The 13,122-nt window shown below is 36.6% G+C and overlaps 1 protein-coding gene across 2 annotated transcripts in view; it reads right to left on the minus strand.

Moving 5' to 3' along the window:
- Positions 1-13,122, minus strand: part of ZEB1 (zinc finger E-box binding homeobox 1) — a 123,254-nt gene that overhangs the window by 10,108 nt on the left and 100,024 nt on the right. For both annotated transcript variants that reach the window (XM_058831840.1, XM_058831841.1), the window contains exons 3-5: positions 8,681-8,743; positions 6,895-7,056; positions 3,812-4,014 (exon numbers count right to left, since the gene is read on the minus strand). In XM_058831840.1, the coding sequence (XP_058687823.1) occupies positions 3,812-4,014; positions 6,895-7,056; positions 8,681-8,743 (428 nt within the window). The remainder of the gene's footprint in view (positions 1-3,811; positions 4,015-6,894; positions 7,057-8,680; positions 8,744-13,122) is intronic.

Genomic DNA, 13,122 nt, shown 5'->3' on the forward strand with positions numbered 1-13,122 from the left:
AACACAGACATGACAACTGGGGGCTGACAACTGTGCTGGAGAAGCAGGGATGGAAAAAACACAGGATGATGACCCTGCTGTGAGACATGCCTGCAGATCTGAAGAACCTGTGGCTGCACAGGTTGCTGGATGAAAGTCTGAACTCTCTGCTATGAGATAAGCTGTCCAAATTATCAACCCTTCCTGTTCTACTCCCTGTCCTTCTTTATCAAAAGACAAAATGAAGTAAGATCATCTAAATTACTTCCACATACTGTAATTCAACAGTCCCCTTGGCAGAAGCATTTGGTTAAGCTGCAGATTTTACCTCTCAGTAGACACTGCTCCCACCCTGCTCAGGGTGGGCTTCTTCCTGCCTCCCCTGGGATCCGCAGTGAGGTCTCCATTCTAACTTATCCTGATTAGCACCTGACCCTCATTCCTGGGTTTGTCAGCTGTCTTTTGCTAGCTCACATGGATTTTCAGCTCAGTTTAACTAAGTCCCTTCAAGATGATGTTCTAGAAGATTGTGGCTGACTCACTGCATTTCAGTTTAATGATCCAACTGCAATGAGTCTGGAGGACCGTGTCAGGATTTACTTAAGCCTGCTGAGAATCAGTTACTACCGTTTGACTTGAATTATACAAGCTAACAGATCTCAGAATATATACAGTTACTGCAGGTCCTGGACTGCATAAATATTCATACTAAATATCAGTGCGTGTATTCAACCTGTCAGAAACGTTTCTGCTTCAGTCCTTAAAATCTAATGTTCTGTTTCTAAGGCATGGAAGTCTACACTCCACTTATCAAATTTTTAATGAGTTTTCCTGTTTTCCTGGTCATGTAAGGTGCTTTAAGCCTTCTGCTAGGTAGTGTTTCCAAATCTATTTTGCCTTAGCTTTTTATATTTGTAACTCTGCTCAGCTTTCTTGCTGTCTCTCATAAATACTGTTTTATAAATTTGGGACTTCCTCAGAATTACTTTGAAGGATCTTCTTTAAATGTAACTGAGAAATCTTAACACTTCTCCAAACTACTGCCTGTAATACTTTCACCTTCATTTTCTCAAATTCAAATTTTTTCAAATGTTAAGGTTTTCCCCATCTCAGCACTGTTAAAGCCACATCAGTTTGTGCCTGTGATGTATTTCTAATACACTGCACATAATTGCTGTTTTCTGCTCATTAAAGAATTAACTGCAACATTCAAAGAATATTCTTTTGCACTCCTTCAAGGACTGAAAGAAGAAACTTCAGCCTTAAGGTCTATAACTAGCCACTAATGCATCCGTGCACCAAATGTTTACTGTGTTTAGGACTGAAGCCCACCCCTCTCAGACCAGAGAACAAAACCAATTAATTAGAATCCTCAAAAGATATTTGGAAGACAAAAATTACAGGTATATCAGGGATTTTTCAGAGATGGTTTGACAACAGTTTCCAAGAACTGCCATTTCTCAGCAGTATGCACAACATCGTGAAATTTTGGAAGATTACCTACAGGTGCTTCATAATTTGGTGAGAAAAAAAATAAAACAAATATAAGAAGCACTTTTTCACACTTCAGCATCTCTTTTGGTGCTTCACATGTGAAGGCAGACAGCACATGTAGCATCACCTCCTACCAACTGTTAGTGGTGTAGGAGCAGCCAAGGGTGCAAGAGGAGCATGGGGAAGAGAGAGAGAAGGACAAGGTGCAGGATGGCTCTCAGCTCTCTGCTGAGGCAGAAGTTTTGCATATCTTCCCCTGGCTCAGAAGGAGGCCCAGTGTGCCCCTTCCACTGCCTTCACTAAGTTAGAATTTTATCTTTGTTTGTTACTTCTTTGTACAGAACAATTACAAAATTGCCACGTGATGAACATTACCAGCTAACAAAGTTACCCAAATAATCTATGGTCAGGTGAAATTCTTTAAGAATAAGACATCAAGTTTCAAACATGCAGCCGTTTAAGATCCGCAACCAGGAGGTCTATACTTCATTATGGACAAAAGTTCATTTTCCGTTACACAAATGATGCAATCATGTATATGCAACCAATTTTGAAGACGTGACAACTCTGTGATAATAACATAAACAAAAAAGTATTTCAAATTTTCCAAGTATCTAAACTATTGTAGTTTTAATTCTGGCTGTGGCTTGAGAGAAAAGAACACACTTAAATGGGTGTAATACTGAATTCCAGATACTCCATAGAAACAACATTAATCAAATACAATTGTGCCATCAAAAGTATAAATCCATTACAATACTTTTTGTGGCAATACAGTTTAAGCTTCCCTTTTTATCAATTCTTCTGAAAGTGTTTACTTTCATTTTTTTAATTTTTTCATTCAAACTACATGCAAGCATGGGAAAGGCTTCCATATCCCCCAACTACTTTATTCTTGTGGTTTTAGGCTTGTAACTGAAAAGACGGAAAACAAATGTGGTAGCCCACAAGAAAAGCAATATATAAATAGCATTCATAGATTTTATAGTTAGAAATATGAGATGTATGTAAGATGAAAGTAACTTTTAAAGTGCAAACTGAGCTAAAAAGGAAGCGAAACAGAAATTAATTGTTCATGGGAAGCATACTTGAGTAAAAAAGAACAGTCACACCAGAATATGCTGGTGAAGTTGTTCCAAAACTTGTGAGACAATAAAATCCTTGCAGCAAGACGGCCAACACTTCTTGTATTGATTTAATTGACCTGTGAATGCAAACACACAGGTATAAAAATGAACAATAAATTTTTAAGCCTATTAAATTGTTGGACTTGGTGATACTTTGTAGGATGGAGGTTAACAGCCAATGTGCAAAAAAAGCATCTCCTTTACTTTAGTTTCCTTAAGTAAAGCATCTTTCTTTACTCTGGACTACAGCTTGTTGGTTTGGTGCTACCAGAAATATTGGAAGTACCTTTACTTTTACATCCTGTTTTGCACTTTCCTACTGCATTTATCTCCTGTTTCGTTTCTGGAGACAATCAATCTTTCTAGTCTGTCCTCTAAAGGAAATATCTCCAAACGTCTTTAACTTGGTGGAAAATCTGTATGTTTTTTTCCTCTGGATAATTCCTGACTGTTTCAGTTGGTTCCTGAGCCTCAGAGTGCCCCTGATAAGCTATGGAAGCATATGCTGGGGATGGATGATGGGACATTGTGGGGATAAAAAAAGAAAAGAGGGACAGGAGAACAGAGTCTCAGGATCTTCTGTAATGATCAGATGGTTAACTCAAGGAAGTTCCAGGTACCCGTGCCCTCAGATCAGCCCATGAAGCAGAGAAAATAAGCTCATAACACCTTTAGCCTTTTCTGTTGCTTCATTTAGTACTGAAACACCATATTTTACACACCAATTATTTGTATATTGTCTTACAGCAAGAATTGCATTATAAAACTGTACCTCACAGTTCAAGTAACACAATGGTTTGTTTCTTAAGGGCAAAAATGCTACAGTAAATTGTGAATTATTCAAACAGGACTTATGAAAAAAAGAGGAAGTGTTTCATTAGAGGCTTGAAATTAGATTTGAGTCATAGTTTTTATGCAATGGTAGCCAATGTACAAAAAAACCCAACAGATTACCTATAAATGTAATATTGCACTTCTGAAAGCAACCCTACTTCCTAGATGAATAAAAACAGGAATTGAGATCTCAACCTTTGACAGCTACAGAAAAAGCCTGACTTGAGCAGCAAGCTTGAGTGTGTGTTCTGGGACTGGACCATCAGCACACCGATGATCTGCTGTGAACAGTTTCCCCGCTCTGCACATATCCGCCCACATAACAAATCACAGCACTGCTGCGGAGGACAATAACCCTTAATTCAAACGTCACTTACTGGATCTCTTCCTGATTTGTGTGATGTCATGTGGCGGTCGAGCTGCGTTCTGTATGCAAATGTGTAACTACACAAGGAGCAACTAAAGTTATCTTCATTTTTCTCATGGCGGTATTTAATGTGTTCCTTCAGAGAGGTAAAACGCTTGTACCCTCGATCGCAGTACGGGCAGGTGAGCAGTTGGGAAAACGCGTCAGGTGTTCCTAAACAGGAGAGACAATGCACCAGACTTAAACAAACAAGTTCCAGTCTTACTACCAGCAACAAACAGGCTTTACATTTACACCCATTACTGTAAGAAAACATGTAGCTGCTGGAAGCTCCGTTTGTTTTAGAGAAGGACTAGTGATAATTTAGATTTTTTCCCACAGGTATTATGCAACCTCCCACACTTGCCGCAATGTACCTTGGAGAGAGTCAGCACAATATGCTGATAGGACAAGGGGGAATGGTTTTAAACCAAAAGAGAGTAGATGGAGACTAGATATAAAGCAGAAATTTTTCATGATGAGAGTGGAAAAACACTTCAACAGGTTGCCTAGCAGTCTGGCAAATGTCCCATTCCTGGAAATATTCAAGACCAGCTTGGACAGGGTTCTGAGCAACATAACATTGAAGATGTCCCAGCTCATTTCAGGGGGGTTGGACCTAGGTGACCTTTAAAGGTCCTGTCCAACCCAAACCATTCTATGATTCACAGATATGTATGTTTTAATAGGACATACTGTCTGGAGGACAGAAAGTGGAGATATTAAACGTGAGGCCATATATGTAAGTCTAATGTGATCTGTGGAATCTATTTTGCTGGCTTTCATAAAGTACTTCTATATCAGTACAGGGAAAAGTGAAACAAGATTGAAGCTAAATATTAATTTCACAAGTCTATTTCAAGAAGTCACCATTTATAAAGTTTTAGCTCCATCCCTTCTTACCAGCATATGTTTAGCCCTCCCCATAGTAACTCATTCTATCCTTGAAAAGTTAATTTTTTTAAGGACCAAAAAAAAAATTATTTATAAATTGATAAAGGTATGTTCAAATAAATGTAGGGCTTGCTGTAGTTGATCAAATCATATATTTATAGGTGTGATAGCCTCCAATGATCATGCTACTCTTCCTTGCTTCAAGACAAACAGGAAGAAAATGTTGCAAGGATGCACCTATGCACTGTGCTGAGCATGAGAAAGGTGGAAGGTCTTTACTGATTAACATTTTATGCTCTGACGCACAAGGGGCACATTTGTACATGCTGTCATTTTAAGTTTCAGAACTGTAAGGATTATTAATACTCATAAAATGAACCAGTACTTTAGAAAGTACTTGTGAATTATTTACCTTCATGACCTCTTCCAGCAGTTATCACCACAGATTGAATGTATTTTCTACAATCTATTCTGTTTGTGTGGAATTTACTAACTTCATTTTTACTGAATGTGCCAGTGATCTTGCAACAATGAAAAGCAACCAGACCACTTTTCCTTATTACTTAAAATCAATACTCTTTTTCTCATATAGGTTTTTCTAGAGTTGTTATAGTAACAATCAAAATAACCCCTATCCACAGGGATTTTTGTTGTTCTATCCATTTCTGCTTTTCCTGGTTTAGCTGAGTTGTCCAAAAACAAAGCCATCCCCAGATGTTTAGACCAAGTATGCTTCCTTTCAATTCTTTTTACCATCTATAATTCAGCTCATCTGACATAAAGAATACTCCATTTCAGCACAAATACAACTCACTGGAAATGTCAGAAGCACATTAACTTAAATTCTATTTCCATTGGAGGAAAAGGAGAAATTAAAACAGTTTCCCAAAGTCTCTAAAAACTCTGATTCTGTTGCTTCTATTGTCTACTTTCCCAGTTTGGAAGCACGCATCTTTACCAAATGTCACTATATTTATGGCATGTTCCAAAATGATTAAAACACTTAACACTATTATTCAGCATTGTGATCTTCGCAATACTTCTCAGTGAAGTTACTGGGGTAAGTCCACTTTAAATGATTAATACAAATGTGTATTTTTAATGACTACATGGAAATCATATGGCAAGTCTGTAAAACTAACTTGACAATATGTGCCACTGCAACCACATATTAAAATCTTAAATTAATGAATGCATTTTTTAAAGTAAAATCTGTAATAGCATAAAATCTCTGGAGGAGCAGAAAAAAAAGGTTATCTTTACTTCTTTCACTGCTCTCCTTTAGACTCCAGTCTAAGTCCAGTACAGTACTGCAGCTACAATGACATTTATCTGCCCAATTATATTCATTTCTTAAAACAACTAGAACACCCCTCCCAACCATTTATGTAGGCTGTTACTTTTTCTTGAAAAATCATAAATACTCCATTTGTCACAAGCTATCTAAGCTGAATGCTTGGGAAAACACACAGAATGCAAAACCAATCTTAACAGTATTCATCTTCAAATATTTCATGATGAAGAAATGACAAAGTGTAACTTCTCATCTCACTCAGAATACCTTAAGCACAAAACTTCCTCAGAGGAAAAAAAACTGTATCTACTTAAAAATAACAACAGGTCATTATTTTTTTCACATAAACATTTTTTTATGAACAGTGATTCTTTTTTCTCTGCTGCTGTCCTTTCAGGCAGAAGACCTCAAAAGCCTGTCATAGACTGGCTACCCAATTAAAGAAATTCTAATAGATCCTTTTGGGATCTTTGTTTAGAAATATAAAAGAGGAAAGAAATCTGTCATAGCTCTCCTTAAGTTATTGTTATATAAAACTATTCTATTTTGCTTCTATTATATTTAATAAATATTTATTCTGTTCTTTCATATAAGGATGTTGAATGATTTATGAAATCTTGAACTTTTCTCTTCAATGACTCGAGGTTATCATTTTGGTATTCATAAAAGTGAATCTCAGTGTATATCTTGTTTACAAAATCAAATGGCAATGTTTTTTGAATGATGATCTTATCCTCTTATAATTACTTAACTAAGTTTTTTTTCCTCTACAGTTGTATGTCTATACAACTGAAGTACAGCAGAAGTTTTGGGTCAAGCAGTGAGTACAACTGATTTCATAAGAACTGAACTAATGACATATTTACCATTTTCATCCTGACCACTAGCTTCTGGCGTGCCTTGTCTCTGGTCCTCCTCAGGTGCTTCAGGGTAGATAACAGCTGTATCTTCTTGCTGAAGGAATTCTTCAACATTAGGGTCATGGTTTTGCTCATTTTCTGCATCAGAATCACATTCATCTTCTTTTACTAAGTGGGAAAAACAAGACACAAGATAAAAAATTAAATTTAAAAAGAACATAAACAAGATTCAGTAATTCACATTGCCAAATCTCCCTCTAGCCAAGTATTTTAAAACTCTTTACAGATATAGCATAGGTCAAGTCCTTTAAGATGCCAGATTATACCATGTTTTAGAAGAACTAGTAGCATAATGGTATTTAAATACTTTACTAAACATAGTTTGCCTCTAACTCAGTGCATTTTTATTATCTCAGACTTGGCTGTTCTTCTAAATTTCCCTAAAAATCTTAAATGCAACATTAATTACGATTTAGGCCTTGTAGTTGGAAGGCCTGTTTACCATCTTGGCTCCTGTGTTTTCAAAAGTACATTTGTGGCCTTGAAGACACAATTTTTAATGTTATTTATAACTGTTCATTAGCACAAACTCAGAAGATATTTAAACTCAGTAACAAGCTGGCCAGATAAATGCAGCAAACTTGAGCTCTGACTGGCTTGTTCTGTGGTGTTGGAAATGGCTATCAAAAAGGCTTCAGATCTAATTAACAACCTTCAACATCTTCCAGTTAAAAACTTAAGAGAAAATTCCAATGAACAACTGTATTGCAAAATTAGCAAATAATAAATTAAATATTTTACTTAATGCTGGTACGATAAATATTTGATCCTAAGTATTTGCCTAAATACATTGTTAATAGAGTTTATTTTTACCATGGTGGAACATTCTGTGAAAGTTCTGCCTGCAGCACCCTAAATCATGACTGATGTTCTCCACTATTAATGTGAGGTGTATTTTTAATAGGAAAGAGAAGTTTTATGATTCATCTCTCAGTGTGAAGTCACATACTCAATTTACAATTTGACACAATCTTTTTATGACACGAGGCAGTCTCTCATAAGTAGACTATAATGCAATGAATAATGCAGCTCTCAATACTTAAGTGGAGAGAACTGATTTTATAGGAACTGAAAAGAATGTGTGAAACTAGATTTTAAAACACAACAGTGTTTAGATGTGGGTTTGCTTTTAAATAAGACTTACTCTGATATTATCTACTTATACACTAAGGACATTAAATAAAACCCAAAAAACCTTAAAAAAAGTTGGATGAGATATATATTAATCTTCTGTCAAGCAGAAAAATAGAAAAAATAACAAACCATCTGTTTTTGTTTGAGTCTGAAACTGAAGTACACATTTTGCCTTCTGTGTAACCAGTATAAACAGAGGAGTCAATAATAAAATACAGTATTAGCTTAAGTTTATTTTTGTATATTTCTTCATAGCTTAAAACACTACCTGTTGACATGTACTCCTACATGTAAGATCATTGCTACTCCTTGTTTTACCCTTTGGAGACGCAGTGCTGCTGGAGATGTGTGGTCAGTCCTTGGGAGGGTGGGCTGCCCTGTGGCACAGCTCACCTACACCTCTGGACCCTGGACACCAAAAGATGCCCAGACTTTTTTCCTCGGCTAAAACAGTATTTACAGTTTAAGACCTCTAGTGCGGAAAAGCAAATTTTTATAAACAGAGGTGGGAGAATTCCAAAGATTTCGGAATGATGCTCACCTAACCAAAATTCAATAGCACTTTATGAATAAGGGACTAAGATTAACAACGAAATACCTGTACATCCAATTTCATCTGTCTGAGCTTCAGGCCCCAGGATTTCCTTTCTTTCTTTTCCAGCTGAAATAGCACATTTCACAAAAAGAATAAATATTTAAAGAAAATCTCACCAAACAACAAAAGACACATGCACACCAACAACTTAATATACTTGAGTTATTGCTTTAGCAGTGATTTCCATTTCTGTCTTGTTTAGAAGTAAGTGCATTTAAACACAGTGTTCTTTCAAAAATATGGATGGCACATTATTTCAGCAGTGTGTGAACAGTTGAACCACAAAGATATTTCATACTTAAGGAGCCCAAACCTTAAAAGGAAGCAATACTAAACACTGACCATTATGTAAAGAGAGGTAAAGACATGGCCAGTGTATTTCACCCGCAAATAGAGAGTCAGCTACTTAAATGACCCCATCTACATATGCAGCCATCTGATACACTGCAATATTACTTCCAGAAATCAGAGCATAATAAAACAAATGCAGTTATGTTATTTTCTGCAATTAGTGGTTTTCAGAAATGATTGATAATTTGCTGGTAATGTCTGCAAACAGCAAACTAATGTGTTCTCTTTCTTGCAAATAATCTGGAAACCACTTAAGGCTGTGATTGCTTAAACAAAAAAAAGATTTTAAACGTGTGCTCCCCCTTCAGAATAACTGTGCACTACAGATATGCTTCACATATTGATTCCAATACTCGGTATGAGTCTGCAGAGCCAACGCTGTGAAGCCAACCTGCTTCCCCAGCTCTGCCAGCTCTGCTGAGCTGCAGCCTTCAAGGATGCAGCACGGAAGCTTTAACTCACTACAGGTTGTTGGTTCAAATCGATAAACAGCCAAGTTGTTCTTCATTTTGGTTCACTGGCTTGCACAGACTGGGAAGTTCCCACAGGAAGAGCCACTGCTGACATTTCCTCAGTACCTGGCTTATGGCAGGAGTACATCAGAAAGCCATGCTGCCTGATTTGCTCTTTATCAGTACTATGCTATGCTAATAGATGTGAAACTAAAGCATTATTTCATAGTTTCATTATGGCAACCTTGGATGCTTCAGAACTACACTCTAGAAAAAGCCTTCTAGGCGATGAAGAAGGTTAGAGCACACAGCTGCTCTCACCTGAAAAGGCAACTGTTATACTTCTATTTACCTTACTTCACTCTACATCAGTGCAGGAAATAATCCTTTAGGTTGGCAAGACAAAAGCCCAGAACATTCCAGCTTTTTAATTACAGGATAAACCGATTTCTCCTTTATGTGGAAGATGTTAAATCCTAGGAGAACTTTTAAGTTCACAAATAGTACCAGCTTCCTCAAAGGAAAAGCTTCTTAATTCTGCCTACTTTGACCAAAGCCCACAGACCCAAGGTATCTGCAAATAGTGAGAATTCAAACACATTTCTTGCTTTAAACAAGAAATGTGTTTAAAAGGAAACTGCAACTCTTAAATCTTACCTTAATGTCAACTGACAACCAAAAAAAAACCTCAAAAAACCTCAACTCCAACAGCCTGTATTATGTTGGTCAGTTCTGGATTGTGAACTAATTACATTTTTGGCTCATGGTACCAGACTTGGTTCAGAGTTTGTAAAATGGATGGCTGGACACAATGCAAATTTAAACCAAACATTTAATTCCTTAAAATCAAACATGATAAAAAACCACTGTTTTCCTTTAAGGAGAGTTTTTGATGGTTGTGATTTTTCTCCATTATGAAATAGGATCTACATGAGAGGGAGAATATCAGTAAGTTATTACTCTGGAGATTTAAATTATAAGTGTCTCCAGTAAATTCCACTGGCTTCAGTACAAATAAAGGTTATGCTTCCCAAGGGAATGTCAAGGAATTTATGGAATTATAGATTAATCTAGTGAAGTTAAACCCCCTCTCAATGCTAATAATCCTAACCTCTGTTTGGTGCTGTCTCTTCCTAATAGCTAAAGTATGGTATAAGACAGGGAGAAACCCTTTTCCACAGGGAAATGCTGTAGGAATTATTAATAATTTGAAAAACATTGAGTAGATATACATTTTTATAGCTATGTATGGTCCACGAAGAAAGGCAACATTGCAACTGTGCCCTCAGAAGCCCAGTTATCACACAGCTGGGAAGCAACAGAATAGGATGTGATGATGGGGGAACAGATCTTAAGACACTGTTCCACCAAGCAGAAGTCACAGTTCTGAGTTCCAGAGGAAATTCAAGCTACCTGCTAAATGACAGCTTAAATAGAGGTCTCCACAAATAGCATCTAGGTCATTAATATCCATCCTGGAATTACAGCTGGACATACCAGATAGCTGTAAAACAGGTTCTTGGACTTCTACATCTCATCACTGCTTATGAGCTACTGCTTAGAGACACAGTGGGGCTTCCCAGGGTTAAATGCTGATGATTTTCAGATGACAGGGAACAGTGTTAACTAGCAGCAAACATGCCTGACAACTAATGACATTGGCTGACAGTAAATATCTTTGCATGGCTAAGATAACTGATCAAATTGAAACCACTAGCAAAGTGGAAATTTTGGCTGTAGGCAGAAAGACAAACTTCACTGAAATTTCCACTGCAGTCTTTATCTGCAGAGAAGGGAATAAATTCCAAAGCCCATCAAGAGAGTTTCTAATTTAAATTCTTCAGAGCTGATTTTCTGATACTCATGTAGCAAGAACTATTTACAGCTTGCAGTATTGACTGGTTGGTTGCTTCTTGATCAAAAAGATGCCACACAACCCACAAAATGTCAGAACACACTTTTGAGCATATAAGCTCAACCTAAAATTTGATGACTTAAAGCAATTTTTGAATTCCAGAAAGAGTTTAAACATAAAACATAACTTCCTTCATTTTTGAAGGTTATTTCAATGTCTGTTTTTTTTTTTCTTTTTTTAATTTTAAATTTTTCAAAAATATATTAGCTCCAACCCATAGGCTTCCAAGTTTGCAAAATACTTACAGTACATAATAATGCTTTTTTAAGAGCATTAATACAGTAAGTTAAACTCCTTCCTTTTTAAAATTTTTTCTTTTAATTGTAGCATAGATATTGCTTCCAACTAAAGCGAAGAAAAATCATATTAGGGAATCATTGCACACATGAATGCTGGCACACTGTCAACAACTTGTACAGGATACACGTGGTTCACTTTTTTAAACCCATAGGACTGTTTCAGTTAAACCTCTTGAGAAACACACCTTATATTTAAAACACCTGTTCCTAGGGTCTTTCAGAAATTCAGTTAGAATGACTGGAAACGGAAGGAAACTAATCTGATAAAGAAATGTTATGTGTGTTGTTTCTATTCTTGGCAATTTGTGAACAGAATAAATATGCAAAAAACTCATTCTGTCAAGTTCAGCTAAACCCAGAACTACTGAGTACTTCTTTACTGATGAAACACAACTTACTTAAAGAGCTGTAGAGTACATTTTTCTAAAGATAATCATGAGTCTTGAAGATGGTTGCACACCATCTACCCCAGTACATTTCCCCGTATGTGAGAGATCGTGTATTCAGTACCTCTCTCTTCATATTTCTAACATGCAGCGAAGACTGATGATGTGATTTTCAGCTCATACCTTTCCTTCTAGGATAGCTATCAAAAGAGTAAATGGTATTCTACACTAGCAAATCAAAGTTCCAAAAAACCTAATGTAGCCTTCACTTTTCTAATCTAGTCGTTGCCAAAAATTTAAACTATTTATTTTAAAAAACCTTATTATCGAATTAAAAAACCCTTCCAGACTGCTAAAAAAGAGGCTTAATAATACATAATTTTTACAGAGGAAATTTGTGGTTGTTGAACAAGCCTGTACGGCAATTGACTAATCTTTTGTCCGGCTACCAATGAAATTCTGTCTTCATCAGAAAACTCCAAAGCAGAGAAACACTGCCTACACTGAAAATCTACAACCATAGCAAAATGTAAAACTAAAGAGAATTTAGAATTTTAGCAAACAAATTTTTAAAGGTTAAAAAGTTTAAAGTTTTAAAGGTATGTTTGATATAAGGAGTCAAAAAAGATGCCACCACATGTCTAGAGCCCTGAAAACTCCCAGAAAGTTGCCTGAGATGCTGTGTGATGTATACATCTCCAGAAATCATCTAGTCCAAGATCCATCCCAAATATCTGGGAGCCAGTGCTCTTCTTCCTTCCCCTTTTCAGGTTTCCTATACATATGCTTGAAGGGTTCAAGCCTATAAAGAGCCCACTTCAATGTAACCACAATTTCTGACAGACACAGCCTGCAGGAGAACTAAGATATTACAGGAAATCTAAGAAAATTACCTACCTAATAATTTAGCTCCAAAATACTCATTTCCCAGCACAGCATACCTTGGCAATAGCAGCTATGTAAAAACAGACTGAGATGATGCTCTTCTTTGAAGTCTCAGCTGCCCTCTCTCAGCTGGACTGCAGATAGGGACCATATGACT

This window comes from Poecile atricapillus, chromosome 2 (assembly GCF_030490865.1).
Source record: "Poecile atricapillus isolate bPoeAtr1 chromosome 2, bPoeAtr1.hap1, whole genome shotgun sequence".
Lineage (NCBI taxonomy): Eukaryota > Metazoa > Chordata > Aves > Passeriformes > Paridae > Poecile > Poecile atricapillus.